Genomic DNA, 18,622 nt, shown 5'->3' with positions numbered 1-18,622 from the left:
GGACCCTCTAAACTTGAGTGGTTTTTAGATGCATGTTGAGCATAAGAAAGTAGCATAAGATCTGCTACAAGGTATCATGTGTTTATTGGGAGAAATCTGGAGTCATAGAGAGAAAATATAATGTGGCCACTTGGTCTAGCTCAGTCAGAGTATAAGCTATGGCACAATTAGTATGTGAATTGTTTGAATGTATTAGTCATTGAACGAAGTTGGTCTTAAGTTCTCCATGTCAACAAAGTTATGGCGTGATAATTAAGTTGTCCTTTATACAATTTATAACATGGTATTTCACGAATGAGCCAAATATATTGAGAGTGATTGCCACTTTATTCATGACAAGATTAAGAAAAGTTCATCTTTACCAATGTTATTAAGGTGTTGTGCGAGGTACCAGGTGAGACTCCCTTCACTAATGCGCTTGTCTCAATGAAGGGAGGCGCCAAGCGCGGACTCTTTACAACATTTCTTTTTTCTTCTTTTTTTTTTTAAGTTTAATGTGTTTTAAACTAAGCAACAGAAACAACTAAAGAAGAAGAAGAAAGAAAAGGGGAAGAAGAAGAAGACACAAAAGCAAAATAGAAAATAATAAATGAGTTGGCTCTTTTGAAGTCTCGACATTTTTACTTTTTTTTCTATATATTAATAAGGGTAGATGGGAAGATGGGAATGGAAGATAACATTGGTATTAATTATATATAATAAATAATGTTAATGTATTTATAGACAGGTGAGAGTTCTGAAAAATATAAATACAAATAATTAATTATTAATTATTATTTTAATAATTTAAAATTATACTATATTATTTTAACAATATTAATAATAAATAATTAAATCATATGTATATTATATTAAAAAGTTTATTGTATATATTAATTAGTTATTCATATTAAATTTATATTTGTAATTTCTTATAAGCATATTATGCTAAATAAAGTTAAAAATAAATAACTATTTCTTTCAATTATTTAAAATAATATTATATTATTGGATAATAATAACAATAAAATAACTTAAATTTTATATAATAGGCCTTCAAAACTTTTCGCTATTTTGCAATTTAATCCAAAATTTTAAAAGTTGGTATAATTGTCCAAAATTACAAATTTTATTGTAATTATATTCAACCTTAAAACTTGAATTGGGAAGAGTGTGTCTTGCTGACGTGGAAAAATGATGTGGATTATTTTATTATATTTATATGCCACGTAGATAAATATTATTAATAAAAAAATCTAAAACTTTTAACTGTTTTGCATTTTAATCCAAAATTTTAAAATTGATTAATTCAACTCAAAATTTCTAAATTTATTTGTCTTCATCCTCGTTTGGCCTGATGTAAGAAAATCATAACTTTAACTTCTTTCTATTTGCCACTAGTTCCAACAAAAATTATAATAGGTCTCATATTTATTAGTTTTTTATTTTCTAAATACTTTGTTAGGTGTCTATCATAATAAATTTCACTATATTTATTATAAAAAACCATATAAATATAATAAAAAATAGAAATTGTAGTATTACTATTTACAGTTGTGCTATTAATCTTTCATTACAGCTTAATAGTATAAGCTAGCACTTGGAGGTACAAGCAGAGACATTGTATTAAGAGTAAACATAATTAAAACCCAAAAAAATTAAGAGAATCAGAACTAAAAAATAGAAAGTTCTATTATAATTTCTTGCATTACACAGATATAAATGAAGTATAATAATAGGATTCTAGAGATTTAGTAGTGAAAGATGATAAATTTAGAGATTTTAAATTGAATTATATCAATTTTTAAAATTTTGGATTAAATTGCAAAATAGCTAAAAGTTTGGAATTTTTTTTATCAATGACATTTATCTACATGGCATATGAGTATAATAAAATAATCCACATCATCTTGTCACGTCAGTAAGACACATTTTCCCTAATTTAAATTTTAAACTTGGATATAATTGCAACACATATTTCAATTCTGGACAATTTTACCAACTTTTATAATTTTGGATTTAATTACAAAATAGCAAAAAATTTTAGATTTTTTATGAAAATAGCCCTAAATAATATGTATATTACTTAAAAATTTTATCATATATATTAATTATTTATATTTAAATTTATAATTTTAAAAGTTGCATAAGATTTAAAAATAAATTATCTCACTTAAATATTGTTTAGATGCCAAATACTCCCTCTGTCCCATAAATTTTTGTCTACTTTGCTTTTTCATACATATTAAGAAAATAATTTTTTTTATTAACTTTTCAATTATACCCATCTTAAAGACATACATTTTGTTAAATATAAAAGAGATATTTTTAATACTCATTTAAAAAAAAAAATTAATGAGAAACTATTTTGGAAATAAAATAAAATTAAATAGAGCCATAATAGTCAATTTATATGTTACTATAGTGTAAAAAAAAGAAAGTAGATAATAATTTTGGAACAACTAAATAAAAGATCAACAAAAATTATGGGACAAAAAGAGTAATTAAAAATATGACATTTTCATGTTAGAAGTATGTGGGGGGGAGCTTGGGGGAGGAGAGGAGATACACACATTATGTCACCTCACTTTAAAAAGTGATAATTTATACAAATCGTAAATCAATTTAGAGGTTATAACAGTAAAGTGTATTGTTGAATCCCACATCGGTTGTGGGAAGGATAATGTGCCCCTTATATGGGCCATAGGCACTCCTCTCCTTGAGCTACCTTTTGGGGTGAGTTAGGACTGATCCAAATTTAACATGGTATCAGAGCCTTCCCATCCGATATTAGGTCTCCTATAAATATGTCACTCACCAATAAAATTTTGGGCATGAGAGGGTGTGTTGAACCCCACATCGGTTGTGGAAAGGATAATGTGCCCCTTATATAGGTTATAGACACTCCTCCACCTTGAGCTAGTTTTGGAGTGAGTTAGGTCTAACCCAAATTTAATATGTATAAATTTCATTTTGTAACATAAAACCCCTTCTGCTACTATTTAAGTAACATAAAAACCCATTCACCTGCAATAGAAGGTTTCTAGTAATTTGCTGACTATTGACACTTATTAAATTAAATATATATATATATATATTTTTTCTCTCTCATCTATATTATTTAATTAATTTTTTAGTATTTTAAATAAAAAATAAACCTGCTATTGTAAGTGAAATGATTTTTTACGTTACTTAAATAGAAGTTGAAGGATTGTTATGCTACAAAATAAAGTTTATTTACTTTACTGTTACACTTCCTAAGTTGATGTGTGGTCTGTGTAAATTACCCCTTCAAAAAGACCCTTGTTTTCCCTCTCATTTAAGGCCATGAAGTACTCTATCGCTTTAGTGTCGCCTCTTGCCTTAATAACTTTGATCCCTATCAATTACATTAAAATTCAATAACAACTAGGGGACATCTTTACAAAAGCTCTGAAATCTAAATAAAGCTAGGGTTGATCGCATTTGTAACAAGCTATGTATGAAACTATCTATACTCCAGCTTAAGGGAAAGTATTACAATAAGGGAAAGTCAACTTTTCTCTCAAATGACTCATATAGCTCCCATCAATTTACAATTATTTTGTTTCTCTTTTCAAAAAACAAATGAAAGCTGAAGATTTTTAGTATGATAAAAACCAGTGCAACTTAAAACTTTTCTCCCTAAATACCTCCACTCATTAATCAAAAGCCAACAACAAAGAGCACAATCAGGATAATCGAGTGCATCAATGCTTATGTCGAAGACAGGAAAGGAAAAAAATTATCAGGTCATAAATTAATGTGTATTTGTGTGAGAGTATGGTGTTTTGATTAGTGGCAATTTGACAGATCAATTGTGGGACTAAGGATGAGAAGTTAAAAGTAGTAGGCCTGTTTTCAAAAGAAAAAGATAACACATTCAGACTTCGAAAGTCGTTATGACAATATAAGAGGAACTTACTCTTGGAGATTGTTAAGAGCAGGCTTGAGAATGGACAGTTTAGAAAAACGTTCTCTTTGCTTACTGGACATGCAATGCTGAAAATTTTCGACCCTTTGTCTTGGGAAGGATAGCCTAGTTTGGATCTGTCCCAAAGCTAGGTTCTTTCAAATAACTGCCCGATGCACTTCTTTCCATTTTAATTTTTATATGTTTAAGCAGAAGTTTAGTAGCTTCAAATCCACTCCCCCAACACCCTCCCACAAAAGAAGAAGTTCCTAGACAAGAAATGTCATTGTAGGCATCTAGGTTTGGTTGAAAAATATTGCATATGAAAAACTAGGGTCTTACAATAACACATTTCACCAAACTAGATAAAGAAAATGATTAAATATAAAAAAAGCCAAAGGACTATTAAGCAATATAACCAAAAGGCAAGGCAGAAATGAGAAAATTTATCATATCACTTACCACTCAGCATCTTCAACAGGCACATTATTAGGCTTCTCAACTATATCCAAACCATTGACCACCACAAAACGTACTCTCTTCTCTTCTTGTATTACTAGTTCTGGGAATCGTGTCCTTGTCTCAAGAGAAGTTGCTAATTCTCTTCTTTTAAATATACAAGAACCTGTAGGAGAAACATACAACCCAAGTTACCAAAAAGGCCCAAAAATAATGCACAAAAAGAAACTATATTATTGAATTTTCTTGGCCAAAAAGTGTAGCATAAAAATCAATTAGTGAGATATTAATGTAATTTGAACATGAACATGGCACCAAATGTTTTCCAACAAAAGGAAAAAAACAAAAAGAAAGCTCATCTCCTTGTGCTATAGAGTATTCTTATATTTCACTCTTGATCTTTACAAGTGATTTATATGACTATTTATACATAGAGTTATAACTAAATAGAAAGCAAGTAATCAAAAAATAATTATAGAGATAATTAAGGATCCTAATCAAATCAAATCAAATCATATCCTTAGAATCAGCAAATAAGTCAACACTCCACCTCAAGTTGGTGCATAGACGTCACACATGCCCAACTTCAAATCAGATTATGGTAGATCTTATTATTGAGCCTTTAGTAAATACATCTGCAAGTTGCCCAGTATAAGTCACATGAACTAGCTCAAGACACCGTTTGTTAATTTTTCTTTAATGAAGTACCGACCAATCTCAATGTGCTTCGTTCGGTCATGTTGAACTGAATTTTGTACTATACCAATGGCAGCTTTATTGTCACAATACAAAGTTATCTTGTCTCTCTCGGGCAACCTCAGCTCCTCCAATAACTTGCGCAACCATAAAAGGTCACACATACCTTAGATCATTGCTCTGTATTCTGCTTCAGCACTTAGCCGAGCAACAACACTTTGCTTTTTGCTCCTCCAAGTGACAAAGTCCCCTCCCACAATTGTGCAGTAGCTAAAGGTGAATCTCCTGTTATCGAGAGATCTTGCCCAATCTGCATTTATAAAAGCTTCAACTCGAAGGTGACCATGTTTGGAGTTGTTATAGGTTATAGGAAGTAAATATGTTAATATAGGAACTAAATATTGATAGATGGGTTAGTTACTTAATTTTAGGGATTGCATAATCATAGGCTTGATTTTTCTTCCTGTTTAGATACCGTCTCTCATGTATAAATAGGTTGTAATCTCTATTGTGAAATACAACAAATATTATCTTTCTGCATGATATCAGAGCCTTTCTCGTAGAGATTTTTTTCCTCTTTTCTCTCTCGTCAAGTTTCAAAATTTTTTTTGGACTTAGGGCTCCGTTCATTTGGGTTATCCACAAAGGGTAACATTTGGATCTCTTCACCGGCACTGTTCACGGTACTGTTCATCAGTATTGTTCACCGGTACTGTTCATCGGCACTGTTCATCGGCACTGTTCACGGGTACTGTTCATCGGTGCTGTTCACGGGTACTGTTCATCGGTACTGTTCACGGGTACTGTCCTTATGATCTTTTGCTATTTTGATTGTTTTGGGTTGGTTGTTTTGATGGCTGAAGTTAAAACCACCGTAACTGATTCCTGTGATGACTAAAATCACGGAACACAAATTAAATGGATCTAATTTTTTAGATTGGAGTAAGACTATCCGTATTTATTTACGAAGTATTGCAATGGATGATCATCTTACCAAGGATCCTCCAACTGATGAAACTCGTAGAGATTGGATGAGGGATGATGCTCGTTTGTTTCTGCAAATTTGAAATTCTATTCATAGTGAGGTGATTAGTCTTATTAATCACTGTGAATTTGTTAAAGAATTAATGGAGTATTTGGAATTTCTGTATTCTGGCAAAGGGAATATTTCCCGTATTTATGATGTGTGTAAGGCGTTTTACCGAGCCCAGAAAAATGATAGAACTTTGACATCCTATTTTATGGATTTTAAAAGAGTTTATGAAGAACTTAATGTATTGATGCCCTTTAGTACAGATGTGAAAACTCAACAAGCTCAACGAGTGCAAATGGCTCACTGTCTTCTGTGGTAAGTTGAAGGTTAGGAGTCATTGGGGCACTACAAGGCTTAGCACTCAATTTTCCTGTTTCTGCTAACAAATCCAGAACATATTTTCTTTGAGACAAGAAGATGCCTTTCTTACACCGCATAACTTCGATTCCCAAGAAATATTTCAATGAACCCAAATCCTTTGTATGAAACTGTGTTTTAAGAAAATTCTTTTAGGGATGTGATGCCAGCAATATCACTTCCTGTGATAACGATATCATCCACATATACTACGAGCAGAATTAATCCACTATCAGAATTTCTATAAAACACTGAGTGATCACACTTACTCATTTTCTATAAAACACAGAGGGTCTCTACGTCTTGGATCAGCAACTACCTAGATCACTTGCATGTTCCACGCGTTTAACACCTTTTGATGTTCATTGTCGTTTGGGGCATCCTTCTCTCTCAGCTTTGAAGAAGTTATATCCACAGTTTCATTCTTTGTCTGTTTTAGATTATGAGTCTTGTCAATTTGCCAAACATCATCGTTTGCCTTCAGTATCTCGAGTCAATAAACGGGCTTCGTCCCCCTTTGAGTTAGTACATTCAGATGTTTGGGGTTTAAGTACTTTGTTACTTTTGTTGATGACTTCTCTCGTACTATTTGGTTATTTTTAATGAAGAGTCGGTCAGAATTATTTTCTATCTTTTGTGCATTTTATGCTGAAATCCAAACCCAATTCAATGTTCCCATTCGTATATTGCAAAGTGATAATGCTAAAGAGTATCTCTCTGGGGAATTTCAATCTTATTTGTTACAAAAAGGGATTCTTCATCAGTCCTCTTGTGTTGACACTCCTTCACAAAATGGAGTTGCCGAAAGAAAAAATCGACATCTTCTTGAAGTAGCCAGAGCCCTCTTATTCCAAATGAAAGTACCTAAATGCTTTTGGGCTGATGCTGTATCCACTGCTTGTTTTTTGATTAATCGCATGCCTTCCTCCATCCTTCATGGTGATGTCCCTTATAATATTTTGTTTCCCACTAAATCTTTGTTTCCTATTGAGCCACGTATCTTTGGGTGTACTTGTTTTGTTCGTGATGTCCGTCCACAGGTTACTAAATTGGATCCCAAATCACTCAAATGTGTCTTTCTTGGCTACTCTCGACGTCAAAAAGGGTATCGTTGTTTTTCTCCTGATCTGAATCGGTATCTTGTGTCTGCAGATGTAACATTCTTTGAGTCCACTCCATTTTTTCCACCATCCTCTGTTTATAACACTCAAGGTGAGGAAGATGACCTTTTGTTATACTCTGTTCGCTCTCTGTCTCTTCAGACTACTCCTACACCTTTCACTCATATGCCAGGTCGCCCTCCCATCTTTCATGTGTATTCCAGACGCTTAGAGGACTCTGACTCCGCTCCGCTACCCGCTTCTTCGTCGACAGATCCTGCTCCCTCTGATCCTTCACTGTCTGATTTGGATTTGCCCATTGCTCTTCGTAAAGGTAAACGTACTTGCACTTATCCTATTTCAGCTTGTGTCTCTTATGATCAATTATCCTCTTCTTCTCGTTGTTTTGCCACTGCTTTAGATTCTATTTCAATTCCCAAAACTGTTATTGAGGCTTTGTCCCATCCTGGTTGGCGTGCTGCAATGGAAGAGGAAATGATGGCCCTTGACACTAATGGTACTTGGGAGTTGATGTCCTTGCCCCTAGGAAAGCGGGCTATTGGGTGCAAATGGGTGTTTGCAGTAAAAGTAAATCCTGATGGATCTGTTGCTCGCCTCAAGGCCCGTTTAATGGCCAAAGGTTATGCACAAACTTATGGAGTGGACTATTCTGATACTTTTTCCCCGGTTGCCAAGCTCGCATCTGTTCGATTGTTTATTTCCTTGGCAGCTACACATGATTGGCCTTTGCATCAACTGGATATTAAAAATGCTTTTCTTCATGGTGATCTTCAGGAGGAGGTTTATATTGAGCAACCACCTGGTTTTGTTGCTCAGGGGGAGTCAGGCAAGGTTTGTAGACTTCGAAAATCCCTTTATGGCTTGAAACAGAGTCCTCGGGCATGGTTTGGCAGGTTTAGTGATGTGGTCCAACAGTTTGGAATGAAAATGAGTAAGTGTGACACTCGGTGTTTTATAGAAATTCTGATAGTGGATTAATTCTGCTCGTAGTATATGTGGATGATATCGTTATCACAGGAAGTGATATTGCTGGCATCACATCCCTAAAAGAATTTCTTAAAACATAGTTTCATACAAAGGATTTGGGTTCATTGAAATATTTCTTGGGAATCGAAGTTATGCGGTGTAAGAAAGGCATCTTCTTGTCTCAAAGAAAATATGTTCTGGATTTGTTAGCAGAAACAGGAAAATTGAGTGCTAAGCCTTGTAGTGCCCCAATGACTCCTAACCTTCAACTTACCACAGAAGACAGTGAGCCATTTGCAAATCCTGAAAGGTATAGAAGATTAGTTGGCAAGTTGAATTATTTGACAGTGACTCGTCCTGATATTGCATATTCAGTGAGTGTGGTAAATCAGTTTATGTCATCTCCTACTGTTGCCCAATGGGATGCTTTGGGACAGATTCTTTGTTACCTTAAAGGGGCCCCAGGGCGAGGGATAATCTATGGCAACCATGGGCACTCAAATATTGAATGCTTTTCTGATGCTGATTGGGCAGGCTCGAAGGTTGATAGAAGGTCAACTACTGGGTATTGTGTTTTTGTGGGAGGTAACTTGGTCTCATGGAAAAGTAAGAAGCAAAATGTGGTCTCCCGTTCTAGTGCTGAATCTGAATATCGAGCCATGGCACAAGGAGTTTGTGAAATCTTGTGGGTACGTCAACTGTTGGAAGAAGTTGGATTCACAAATTCGGTGCCTGCTAAGTTGTGGTGTGATAATCAAGCAGCTATACACATTGCCTCCAACCCAGTATTTCACGAGAGGACTAAACACATCGAGATTGATTGTCATTTTGTTCGTGAAAAGGTCCAACAAAAGATAATATCAACAGGACATATCCGAACTGGAGAACAATTAGGAGATATCTTTACTAAAGCTCTAAATGGAACTCGAGTTGATTATATATGTAACAAGTTCGGCATGATTAACATTTATGCTCCAACTTGAGGGGGAGTGTTATAGGTTATAGGAAGTAAATATGTTAATATAGGAAGTAAATATTGATAGATGGGTTAGTTACTTAATTTTAGGGATTGCATAATCATAGGCTTGATTTTTCTTCCTGTTTAGATACCGTCTCTCATGTATAAATAGGTTGTAATCTCTATTGTGAAATACAACAAATATTATCTTTCTACAGGAGTAAAGAAGCCCTTTCCTTGGCGCAGACTTTAGGCATCTCAAGATGCAAAGTACAGCCTTCATATGAGTCTTGCGAGGGTTATGCATGAATTGGCTAACTAAGCTAACAGTATAGGCTATATCCGGTCGAGTATGTGAGATATAAATCAATCTCCCTACCAATCTCTAGTATCTTCCAATATCCACAGACTCACCAGTTCCTACTTGCATCTTGTGATTACTTTCAATGAGAGATTTTGCTAATTTACACCCCAACATACCATTTTCTTCTAAAAGATTCAGAATGTACTTTCTTTGGGAGATGGAAATTCCTTTTTCTAATCTAGCCACCTCAATACCTAGGAAATATTGCAGTTTTCCTAGATTTTTTATTTTAAATTCTTAGACCAACAATCTTTTTAGTTGAGCCATTTCCTCTTTGTCATCACCTGTCATCACCTGTCATCATCAACATACACAATAAGAAGGGTGATCTTACTCTTGTGATGTTTAATAAACAGAGTGTGATCAACATTGCCCTGTTGGTAACTGAAGGATATTATGGCTCTGCTAAACCTATCAACCAAGCTCTGGAAGATTATTTTAGCCTACACCTTTCTCTGTGTTTTCTCATCAGCGAATCCAAGAGGGATCTCCATGAACACTTTTTCCTCTGAATTTCTATGGAGGAAAGTATTTTTCACATCAAACTGCTGTGAGTCTCGGTCCAAGTTGGCTGCACAAGATAATAGGACTCTGATTGAGTTCATTTTTGCAACTAGGGCAAATGTCTCTTAATAATCTAATCTATAGGTTTGGGCGAATCTTTTAGCAACCAATTTGGCTTTAAACCATTCAATTGTGCCATCAGCTTTATGTTTCACTGTGAACATCCACTTACAGCCAACAAATTTCTTCCCATGAGAGAGAGTGACAAGCTCCCAGGTCTCATTTTTTGCCAGTGCTTTCATCTCTTTAATCATTGCTCCCTTCCGTTTAGGATCTGCAAGAGCTTCCTTCCAATCCTGTGAAATAAACATAGAGGAAATAGACAAGACAAAGGCTCTATAGGAGAGAGACAAGGATTTATAAGAAACAAAGTTGGAAATAGGGTGTTTAGTACAAGATCTGATCCCTTTTCTTTCTGCAATAGGTTTATCTAAATCATTAGAGCATTCAAGAGTTATGGGTATCTCACCAAAAAAAGATTCTTGACTCTAGACTGCATAATGGTTTCTTCTGCCTTGTCTCTCCTCGAATACCTCCTCAAATCTGATTTATCCAAACGTCAAATTCTCTCCCCATGATTAGACATCTCCCCTTGTCTACTAGAACTCAAGCTCTCTAACTAAACTATATCATTCAGAATCACAGAATTCGGAATCACCTCTTTTTACTCATTGTTCTCCCCCTGGAAAGATGTGACAAAATATTTCCTAGATGGAGGATGACAACACCTGTGTCCCTTCAGAGAATACCCAACAAACACACATTTAAAGGCCTTGGGGTCCAATTTTCCCACCGTCCTAGCATGGACAAACCAAACATACCTAAATATTTTTTGTGGAACAATGTATGAATTCTTTCCTTGTAGAATCTCCAAAGGGCTCAGAAAGTCAAAGGCTTTAAGGGGTATTCTATTGATAAGATAAGCAGATACAAGGACTGCATTTCCCCAATATGCTTTGGGTGGGTTCATAGTTAACATAAGAAATCGAGCTACCTTCAATGGATGCCTATTTTTTCTATCAGCAATATCATTTTGAGCACTAGCATAAAGACAACTTGTCTGGTATATTATCCCATTAGTCTCCACACAAGCAGAAAACCTACTATCCATATATTCTCTTTCATTGTCAGTTCTCAAAATTTTTACCTTAGTATCAAATTGAGTACAAATCATCTTGTGAAAGGATTAAAAAACAAGAAAAGACATCACTTTTAGCTTTAATCAAATAGACCCAAGTCTTTCAAGTGCAACAATCAATAAAGGTGACAAACCATCGATTACCAGATAAGGAAACAGTTTGAGTAGACCCCCAAACATCAGAATGAATAATCACAAAAGGAATTTGGGTTTTATTATAACTCAAATGATAGGAAGTTCTAGTGTGCTTGGCATACTAACATCACAAAATAAAGAACCAAACTGAGTTCTAACAAACAAATTAGGATAAAGTTTTTCTAAGACAAAAAATAATAGATGTCCTAACTGTATGTGCCACAGTAGTATTTCCTTATTGACATCCTTATTTTCTCTAAAACAGGCTTGAGATATCGGAGAACCTAGATCACCTTCCAACATGTATAAGCCATCATGCAATCTACCATTACCAATCCTCTTTCTTGTGAGAAGATTCTGAACAACACAATAATCAAAAAAGAATTCAATTTTACAGTTAAGAGCATTGATGATAGCACTGACAGATAAAAGGTTAATAGGAAAATGGAGAATATGAAAGACAAATGATAATTTAATATTGGGTGCACAAATAACAAAACCTGTTCCGAATATGGGAGTAAAAAGCCATCAGCAATTCTGAAACTATCTTTGGTTAGAAAAGAAAAATAATTGAGAAAGCCTTTAGAAGAGCCTGTCATGTATCTATTTGCACCAGAATCAATAATCCATGGAACAGTATCAAGAAAGGAAGTATTACCTAACTTTACAAAGTTAGATGTGAAGGTGTCAATATAAGACAGGAGTTGTTTAAGACTCTGAATTTCATTAGAGAAAATGAACTCAGTTGTCTCCTTAAAAGGCTCCTCCACAGTTTCTGCTAAATTAGCTTGAGTTCTAGAGGTACCTCTCTTATCTCCCCCCCCCCCCAGCCTCTAGTGGGACGACCATGTAACTTCCAGCAAGTCTCCTTAGTATGCCTCAGTTTTCCACAATAGTCACAATGCAGGTGATCTTTCTCAGAATTAGGAGACTACGAAGTGCTCAAACTAGTAGCCAACCCCGCCTTTTCAACTGGTGCAGTATAGAGCATAGTATGTCGACAACTTTCCTCTTGTTGAACATGGGCATGGGCCTCTTTTAGAGAAAGAAAATGATTTTTCCTTAACACTTGCACCCGAATTGGATCATATTTGTTATTCAACCCTGCAAGAAAATCATAGACTCGCTCCTTTTCAACTATCAAGTTCCTGCCATAAGCTATGTAACTCAGAATAAAATTGGGAGATTGTCATTTCTCCTTGCTTAGTACTATGGATTTTATTCCGAATATCATAAATTTGGGGATCATTCCTAATCTTAGAATACGTTAAGGACAAAGCTTCCATATTTTTATGGCAATATCAATTAACAAATAGGACTTAGAGATATGAGGTTGTATAGAGTTAAGTAACCATGTCATAACAAGACTATTATCCGAGTCTCATTGAGGAAAATCTGGATCACTCTCATCCGATTGCTTCTTATTACCATTGACATAACCCTGCAGTCCTCTAACCTTGATAAACAACAACAAGACCTTGACTAAATAAGATAATTGATTTCATCAAGTTTTACGGGACTAATTTGCAAGGAAGAATTATCAGAATTAGGAATCAAGACTATTTTACCTTCTGCCACGGTAAAAACAAATAAACCATGAAAGAATAGGAAGTACCCAAGGTTGTATACACAAGAGAGCCCAACCGAATCACCAAAAAATCAGGTAGCAACACGGAAAGACTGAAAAGAGGGTCGGAATTGGCATCGGAGTGATCGGAGCGGCGAAGCAGTGTCGAATGGTGTCTCACGCGCCAAGAAGGGAAGGCACGAGAGCCTCACGTGCGTGACTTTCTAGCGTTGAAGCTGGGCGGTCTGGTCGGCGATGGTCCGGCGGTCCTTTTGGTGCCGACGGTGAGAGGTGAAAAGGTCCCTAAATAGGGTAGTACCAAAAAGGTAGATCTAGAAAAAAAATTGAATTTAAATCCTAAAATCAAGAAAAAACTCTGATACTATGAAGAATTTTGGAGAATTTTAGAGTATTCTTATATTTCACTCTTGATCTTTACAAATGATTTACATGATCATTTATACACAAAGAATTATAACTAAACAGGAAGCAAATAATCAAAGAATAATTACAGAGATAATTAAGGATCTTAATCAAATCAAATCATATACCTAGAATCAGCAAATAAATCAACACTATTCTAGTCAACAAATTCAATTTTCAACTAAAAATGCCCATAGAAGGAAAACAATTTACCTTTTTTAGGAAATTTCTTAGCCATTCTTCTATACAAACCACCAGCAGCTTCAAGGGCTACTCCAATGGTCTTATCTCGAATACCATTCAAAGAAGCCAGCCTCATATTTACATCATGCACTAGTGTTTCATAGAGATTAGCAACATACATCAAGGGCAAAGCAAACCTCGGATCACCTTCATATTGCACATCTCCTGATTTCCTTTTATTCAATTTGTCTTGTCCTGAGAGACCAACATATTCAGCCTCATTATCAGCCACTTCAATCACATGATCACTAATAAAGTGGTCCACGATTATTTGCAAAAATCTTGCTCTAGCAGACTCAATAGGCGAAACATCTAGTTCAAGATCCAAAAGAAATGGGTTAACGAAACTGAAAACAAAAATGGCAAGTTTAGTTTCATATGCAAATTAACTAAGAATGTCATAAGGATAGTTTATATTAGTTTGGACATATCCTGACTTGTACCCTCAATGGTCAACATATCATAGGCACCTCTTGAAGACCCATTGTTCTCAAGGCTAGTTCGATCTTCTTCCACTCCAACACCATGAAGTGGTAAGGAATTCCTATAGGATTCATGCATGCAGTCCTGGAGGAGCAAAATTATGCAATTATTAACTCTATACAGTTTAATATGCTTGAAATTTTTGGGTGTAGCATCTATTACACTAATGGTTAATGAACCTAGTCAAAGTGAGAGCCAGATTTTTTAGGATACTAAGAAAGATGATATTTCAGGTTTCAGAAACTAAACAAAGGAAATAATTTGTCAACAAAGATTCTAAACAACAAAATTTTCTATGTTCCATATATGAAAATTGGTAGACAAAGAATAAATTGGTAATGGGAAAGTTTGCGCCATTTCCCAAGAAAATTTTGCATTTTCTTTCAAAAATAACAATTCATTCTCTAAAACTAATAAAGAGAATGAAATATATAGAGAGAGAAGAGTTTTTATTAGGTATTACTTATTGTTCAACAACATTTGGAAGGCTTCTATTGGAAAAAAAATTACAAACTATCCGAAACTTTTGGCAACCTTGTCCTCTCAGTAATTTATCTGTTTCTTTTTCTTTTTTCTTATTCACTTTTTGATAAAAAAAAAAATTTGACCATAAATTTAGATTTCTTAGGGGAGAACACCTATTTCCACTACCGGAACATTCTTATACAATCTCTTTTTTTTTTTTCAAAAAGGAAAAGAAAAAGCCGACTTACAACAGCAGCATTGGAATCATCATCTGCGTCCAAGCTATCATCGGCATGACGATCAACGGCATCCCCAATGGCGTCGAGATTATTGGGGCGGGAATCGACGGTATTGAGATCATGCAGAGAGCTACCGATGAAGGAATTAGCAGACCTTAAGTTGTAGTGTTGCACAGGAACCCTACTCCCCATTCTACTCTTTCTGTATTTATAAATACATACCCAAAAATATCATTTCAAAATCAGAACCAGAAATTCAATCATAGCCCTTGGTTGAACTGAACTTCCTCTTCCTCTTCCCCTTTCCCATGTTCTTCCGATGATGAAGAGTGTTGAATTGAAGAGTAAAGAGGAAAAGATAGATTCATGGATTAGATTGTAATTTGATTTTTGAGGTTTTAGGAGGAGGAAGAGGAAGAGGTGGCTTATAACGGCTATACGGACTGAGGAAGAAGAGGGAGAAGTCCAAGCCTGAGACCGTACCTGAGCAGTTAAGCTTTAGAAAGAGAAGAAGGAAGGTATCCAAGCCTTGCTCCTGCCTCCACACGTGCTCCCGAGCCGGTGAAGCTTTGAGTTTGACTCTTTATTCAAGTGAAAGATGATTAAGATAACTTTTCTTTTTTCCTTCAATTATTTTCTATGCAGGGTCAGCATTCAGTTTCATAAGTTAAAAAATAAAAATTTTCTTATATTATTTTAAAAATAAATATATTTATTTCTTTTTTCCTTCAATTATTTTCTACGCAGGGTCAGTCTTCAGTTTAACAAGATTCCACCGGACCCAATTTTTCATTAATAATCAATTTTAATTTAACCTTTGTTTGATTATTTAATTGTAAATAAGAATTAAAAAATGAAAATTTTCTTATATTATTTTGAAAATGAATAGAAAAAAATAAATATATTTATTTCTTTTTTCCTTCAATTATTTTCTACGCAGGGTCAGTCTTCAGTTTAACAAGATTCCACCCGATCCAATTTTTCATTAATAATCAATTTTAATTTAACCTTTTTTTGATTATTTAATTGTAAATAAGAATTAAAAAAATAAAAATTTTCTTATATTATTTTGAAAATAAATAGAAAAAAATAAAAATATTTATTTTTATTTATTATACCCTTAATATTGCTAAAATCACAATGATGATATGATCGGAATAGAGTTGTCCTGTGATTAGCTAATTCTACAAAACAGAGAAAGTGAGGTGATGGGTGCTTACGGTAGACACTCTAACATTCAAGTCAGTATATTAGAGAAAATGGTGAATAAGGAACTTGAGATTATTTGTGCGAGAGAATTGCATACCTTTATCTCTGTTATCACTCCCCCTTTATACTGTAGGAAGATGGGGATAAATATAACATTTCCTAATAATCTGGCAACGATGTGGTTGGCTCATTGGTAAGAAATCTTCATCGGCTAATTAGTCAGGAATCCCGTGATTGTGGGCATAAAGGGGATCTGTTGAATTGTAACTGTTAACGGTAACTTCCTTATGAAGTCTCGCCCTTAAGTTGAGAGAGCGAGTCTGTTTGACTTGAGACCGACATGTCCTGAAATCAATTTGAAGTGTTCGGGTTTTCTTTTTTTAGGTGGGATTGCATATTAATTTAACAGATCCTTGTCATGTGTTCCTGTCTTATGGTGATAGCTCACTGCCTACTTTGGGTTATTATTATGTAACACTAGAGGTCCCTTTGCTCTTTGAATCTTTAAATTCAAAAGTTGCAGTGTTATGGGGGCATGTGGCATGTTTGTCCGGTCTAAGAGCACGATGTCCTTTCTTACTTGCCCTGCTGACCAGTCAAGTCCAAGATCCTATCTGACAAAAATTGATGTGAGTGATATAGTAATGCCTTGACTAGCTTTCGGGCTTTATCTAGTGCCAACCAACCCTGAGGATCATCTGGGTATTTTCCAGCCCTGACGAACTTGTAGCCCTAACTAGCCTTAGGGATTTTCTGGGCATCTTCTAACTCTTGCGAGCTCCTTAGCTTTTTCTCAGGATGCCGTGCATTTTCTAGCCGTAATGAGTTTTTAAGCATTTTTGCAGTCCTAATGAGTTTTTAAGCATTTTTTTAGTCCTTGCGAGCTATTTGGCCTTTTTCAGCTCTATCGAGCATCCGGACATTTTTCCAGCCCTGATAGTGCTTCATGGCATTCTCCATCCCTAACGAGCTTCCGGGCAATTTTTAGCTCTTGCGAGCTCCTTGACATTTTCTAGCCCTATCCAGCATCCGGGCATTTTTTTCAGCTATGATGGTGCTTTCGGGCTTTCTCCAATCTTAATGAACTTCCGAGCAATTTTTTTAGCCCTGACGAGCTTCTTGCAAATTTCATTTGCTCACTTGGCAGCTCGTCCTATCTTTGTCGATCATCAAAAAACTCACCCGCCTATAATGGGCCTTCCTCCTTCACAAAAAAATTTAGATTTTTGGGAATGATTATAATAGGAGCAACACATGCATATGATTCTCTTTTTGTGAGATGGAACCGACGCTCTCGGTCGTATGGCCTAGCTTATACTTGCCTTATGGCCTAGGCATCAAATGTCTTAGAAACTTCTCGTGAAGTGGGATTAACACCTGGTTGATCGGTTTGGCGTATACCCGCCTTGTGGTCTAGCATCAAAATGCCTTTTTCAGTGAGACTAACACCTGGTCTTCTAGCCTGATGAATTACACCTTATGGCCTGGCATATGAGTTAACTTGATTATGAGAGACCCATGCCTGGATGGCTTATGACCTTGTTATACGAGACCCATGCTTGGATGGCTTGTGACCTTGGTATGCAAGACACATGCTCGGATGGTCTTGTGGCCTTGTTATGCGGGACCAACGCCCAAAAGGCCTTGTGGCCTTGTTATGTGGAACCCATGCTTGGATGGCCTTATGGCCTTGTTATGCGGGACTGACGCCTGGACTTGGCCTGGTGGAACTCACCTTGTGGTCTTGTTTAGTGGGAATAACGCTCGGATGGTGGTCTGGTAAAACCTGCCTTGTGACCTGGCCTGGTGAAACCCGCCTTGCGGCCTTGTTTAGTGAGGTCAAAGCCCGGATTGTGGTCTAGTGGAATCCGCCTTGTAACCTGCGCTAGTAGCACCCGCCTTGTGGCCTTATTTAGTGGGACCAATGTCCGGATTATGGTATGGTGAAACTCGCCTTGTGACTTGGTTTGGCGAAACCCGCTTTGTGGCCTTTTTTTAATCTTTTTGAGGACGGAAATCCTATCGTTCCTTGTCCCTGAAGAACAAAACATATGAAAAAATACATCGTTAACTATTATTAATAAATTTTTCTTAGATTGTGAATAATCCAGAAGTAGGAAATGACTCGGTCATTTAGATTGGCTAGCTTATTAGACCCCGGCTGAATAACTTTCGAAACCCTAAATGGTCCTTTCTACTTTTCGCTCAACTTACCAGACTCGACATCTATTATATTGTTCTTTTAAGGATTAAGTCTCCATCGTTAGGTCCTTTTGTAGCTACATGAATAAC

General features: G+C 35.6%; 1 protein-coding gene across 2 annotated transcripts in view; it reads right to left on the bottom strand.

Moving 5' to 3' along the window:
* The window catches only part of LOC110625364 (uncharacterized protein At2g02148), a 31,009-nt gene extending 15,258 nt beyond the window's left edge, over positions 1–15,751 (bottom strand). The window contains exons 1-5 of one of the 2 annotated variants that reach the window (XM_021770987.2): positions 15,605–15,751; positions 15,131–15,323; positions 14,378–14,501; positions 13,905–14,246; positions 4,373–4,535 (exon numbers count right to left, since the gene is read on the bottom strand). In XM_021770987.2, the coding sequence (XP_021626679.1) occupies positions 4,373–4,535; positions 13,905–14,246; positions 14,378–14,501; positions 15,131–15,313 (812 nt within the window). In that variant the 5' untranslated portion in view covers positions 15,314–15,323; positions 15,605–15,751. The remainder of the gene's footprint in view (positions 1–4,372; positions 4,536–13,904; positions 14,247–14,377; positions 14,502–15,130; positions 15,324–15,604) is intronic. The other variant, XM_021770988.2, reaches the window with a different exon arrangement.
* Positions 15,752–18,622: the final 2,871 nt, after the last annotated feature.

Source organism: Manihot esculenta, chromosome 10 (assembly GCF_001659605.2).
Source record: "Manihot esculenta cultivar AM560-2 chromosome 10, M.esculenta_v8, whole genome shotgun sequence".
Classification (NCBI taxonomy): Eukaryota; Viridiplantae; Streptophyta; class Magnoliopsida; order Malpighiales; family Euphorbiaceae; genus Manihot; species Manihot esculenta.
This window is presented reverse-complemented; position numbering and strand designations above follow the sequence as displayed.